Here is a 3241-nt window from a genome sequence, read left to right as displayed (position 1 = left end):
CTCTGGGTGGAAGAGTTGCCTGTAGGTTCCAGTGCGCACTTCATCTGGAGAGAGAGCATTCACACCGTGAGTCTTTAGGGCAGGGACATTCAAGTTCATTGAGTGTGTTGGTCGAGAGCATCTTCTAAGCATTGTCCGTGCACACACAAACCACCCACACATGACCTTTTCAGTCTCAAGCACACATTCATACATCAGGTCTACTCTCAGAGATGTCAGCAGGTTTTCCTGAGACACTCACGCTCTCCCAGGAAAGCCTCCACCCTGACCCAGGCACCTACCGACCACAGTGGGCTCCAGGTCCACAAACACTGCTCTGGGCACATGCTTGCCAGCTCCGGTTTCACTGAAGAATGTGTTGAAGGAGTCATCCCCGCCACCGATCGTTTTGTCGCTTGGCATCTGACCGTCAGGTTGAATGCCATGTTCAAGGCAGTACAGTTCCCAGCAGGCATTGCCGATCTGGACACCTGCCTGCCCCACGTGGATAGAGATACACTCACGCTGGAACCCAGAACAGAAACATGACAATCGTTCAACTGAAACTGCATGGATTACCAATGTATCTTTGTGTCGTGCCAAGTGTCTATTTTCAAACTTCACCCACAATCGCAAGAGAGAGTGGCAGATCGGTTTGCGGAGAGGAATTTTGTTTCCTTTCTAACACCAGTGAGGAAATTGAAAGTGACTGAGCCCAAAGAGCCTTCATTCAGAATTTTAAGACAGTCTCATAGCTCCTGTAGGTCTTATGTGAGTCCTGAGCTGTCTATGGGAAGAGGCCCTTGAACTCCTGGAAGACCCGCCCTCTGCCCCCTGTGTCGGGGTCACAGGAGTTTGTCACTAGCTCCACCCCGTTTCCCAAAGAACTTTCATGGGGTTTGCAACTCCTGCCAAACCTGACGACCTGTGTTGAACTCTGGGACCCGTTTAGTGGAAGCAAAGAATCACCTCCAGCAAGTGGTCATCTGATCTCACTGGCTGCATGTACACATTTGTGCAAATAAATGTAATTAAAAAATAAAGCCAATAAAGTCCCGTATCTGAGCCATCTTGCCAGCCCCATTTTTGCTTTTATTAAAAAACTCGTGACTAAGTATAGTGGTGTATGCCTTTAATCCTAGCACTTGGGAGGCAAAAGCAGGTGTGTATTTGTGAGCTTGAGTCTGCCAGAGTTATGAGGTGATGCCCTGTCTCAAAACAGAAAGGCTTCAAAGATAAACAGAATTCATCAAAAGAAAAATTATGGAGATTCTTCAAGGAAACAGATGGTGGATTTTTGAGGCACAGAGTAAGATGTTACTTGCTACTGAATCTGCAGGTAGATCGCCTATGTTTTCAAAGGTTAATCTGAAAAGACACATGTGAAACATTGTGCTGGTTAGCCTGGTTCACCTGACAACTGGAGTCACCTGGGGAGAGGTGACATGACAGTGTCTGCGGGCATTTTCTCTGTTATGATTCATGTGCTGCAGTGGGATGATCCTTCTGCAGACTGTGAATACGTTCTACTCTCATTGGTTAATAAAAAAGCCGATTTGGCCAATAGCAAGGCAGAATAAGGCTAGGCATAAAGCCAAACTGAAAAACAGAGAGAAGGGCAGTGTCAGAGAGATAGGAGTCACCTCTCAGAGGGTCAAGACATGCTAGATGCTTGGTGGCTAGCTTAGGAGAGCTGAGGACCCAACTCAGGGCCTTATGCTTGCTGGGCAAACACTCTACCATGGAGCTGAATCCCCCGCCCCCTGAGGGCACTCCTCATGCCAGACCAGAGTTTGGTGACCAGACTCACAACTGCCTGCCTGTGATTTCTGCTCTCTTGTGGCCTCTCTGGGGAACTGCACTCAGGAACACGCACCTCTCACAGACATACACACACAACCATATCAGACAAAGGGAAAAAACTTAAAAGAGCTTCTTAATTTTTTTTCCTGAAGACAAGTTCTTGTAGTAGCCTATGCTGGCCTCAAATTTGTTCAGATTAGTCCTGAAATCCAATTTTCCTGCCTCAGCCCACCTGGGGCTTGGGACTGCAGCACGGCACGGCAAGTATCTCAGATTTACTTTCTTGTGTGAACAAACTATCCCGCGGAAGCACACAACATAAAAAACAGGGCTAGTCACAAACCACATAAAAGTTCCTTGGCAAACTGGGTGAACCTAGTGGCAAACTCCCGTGATCCCCACGCAGAGGGGGCAGAGGGCGGGCCTTCCACGAGTTCAAGGGCGTATCCCCATAGACAGCTCAGGACCAACACGAGACAAACACGGACTACAAGACTGTCTTAAAATTCCAAACAAAGGCTCTTTGGACTCCGACACTTTCACTTTCCTCACTGGTATAGGAAACGGAACAAAATCCCTCTGCGCAATCTAATCCGCCACCCTCTCTAGTTGCATTTTCTAGAGACCAGAGTTCTATGAGGCTGGGGTTGGCCTCCAACTTCTGTCCTCTGCAGGGCTGGGACTCCAGACAGGAGCGCCATCCCACCATCCTGGATCTTCACTGCGAGCTAAGACAAGGGGCATCTCTCTCGCACTTGCCTGGTGAGGAGTCAGGAGGAAACTGCGGCCTCAGAGATGGCTATGCCCCCACTCACCCTCGCGGGAGCCTGGTCTCCAAGGGAACAGCAGGTCTCTCTCCCGTGGAACCCACCCTCAGAGGTCCTGAGCCCCGCCACCCCGGCCCGGGCCTGCTCTCACCATCCTGCACTCTGCAGACCAGCTCAGCCGTTCCTCAGCACTGGTCCTCAACTGCCTCTTGCCCGCACTCAACTGTCCAGGCCGGATACGGATATAAATGCAAATATCTAGTGGCTTATTGGCCCAGAGTGTTTCCGGGGCGGGCCTAGGCACCACAGTCCACTTATGATTGGATGGGGCTCAATTTGAAGTGCTGGGACTTTCTGATTGGACGTGGCTTTGGCGGGAAGGCTCTGGAGTGGCTGGAGGGGATGAGCATCTGGAGGCTGGGGATGTCTGCACCTCCCTGGTGCAATTTAGCAGGACAAGTGGGGTGGAGCCTTGCACACTCAGCATCTCTCAGCACTCAGGGCACCTCCCACTACCTTACCTCACTTGGTGCAGAAAAATTGTTCAGCTGTGTCAGGAAGCCTGCAGAAGCCCTTCTTCAGACAGACATCCTTATCTGGGCACTTGAGTCCTGCCTTAGGACCCAGTGTCCTTTTGGAAGTCTGTGTGAACAGTCATCTATTATGACATCATTTTCCGAGGGTGTTGAAAG

The 3241-nt window shown here is 50.3% G+C and overlaps 1 protein-coding gene across 1 annotated transcript in view; it reads right to left on the bottom strand.

The window, feature by feature from the left end:
- The window catches only part of LOC101985471 (tubulin alpha-3 chain-like), a 6897-nt gene extending 4131 nt beyond the window's left edge, over positions 1–2766 (bottom strand). Inside the window, exons 1-3 of the mRNA XM_013352903.1 lie at positions 2701–2766; positions 282–504; positions 4–44 (exon numbers count right to left, since the gene is read on the bottom strand). Of these exons, the coding sequence (XP_013208357.1) occupies positions 4–44; positions 282–504; positions 2701–2703 (267 nt within the window). The 5' untranslated portion in view covers positions 2704–2766. The remainder of the gene's footprint in view (positions 1–3; positions 45–281; positions 505–2700) is intronic.
- Positions 2767–3241: the final 475 nt, after the last annotated feature.

The sequence above is a fragment of the Microtus ochrogaster genome, unplaced genomic scaffold (assembly GCF_000317375.1).
Source record: "Microtus ochrogaster isolate Prairie Vole_2 unplaced genomic scaffold, MicOch1.0 UNK1, whole genome shotgun sequence".
In the NCBI taxonomy this organism is placed as follows: domain Eukaryota; kingdom Metazoa; phylum Chordata; class Mammalia; order Rodentia; family Cricetidae; genus Microtus; species Microtus ochrogaster.
Note: the sequence above shows the minus strand (reverse complement) of the source record. Positions and strands in the feature narration are given on the sequence as shown.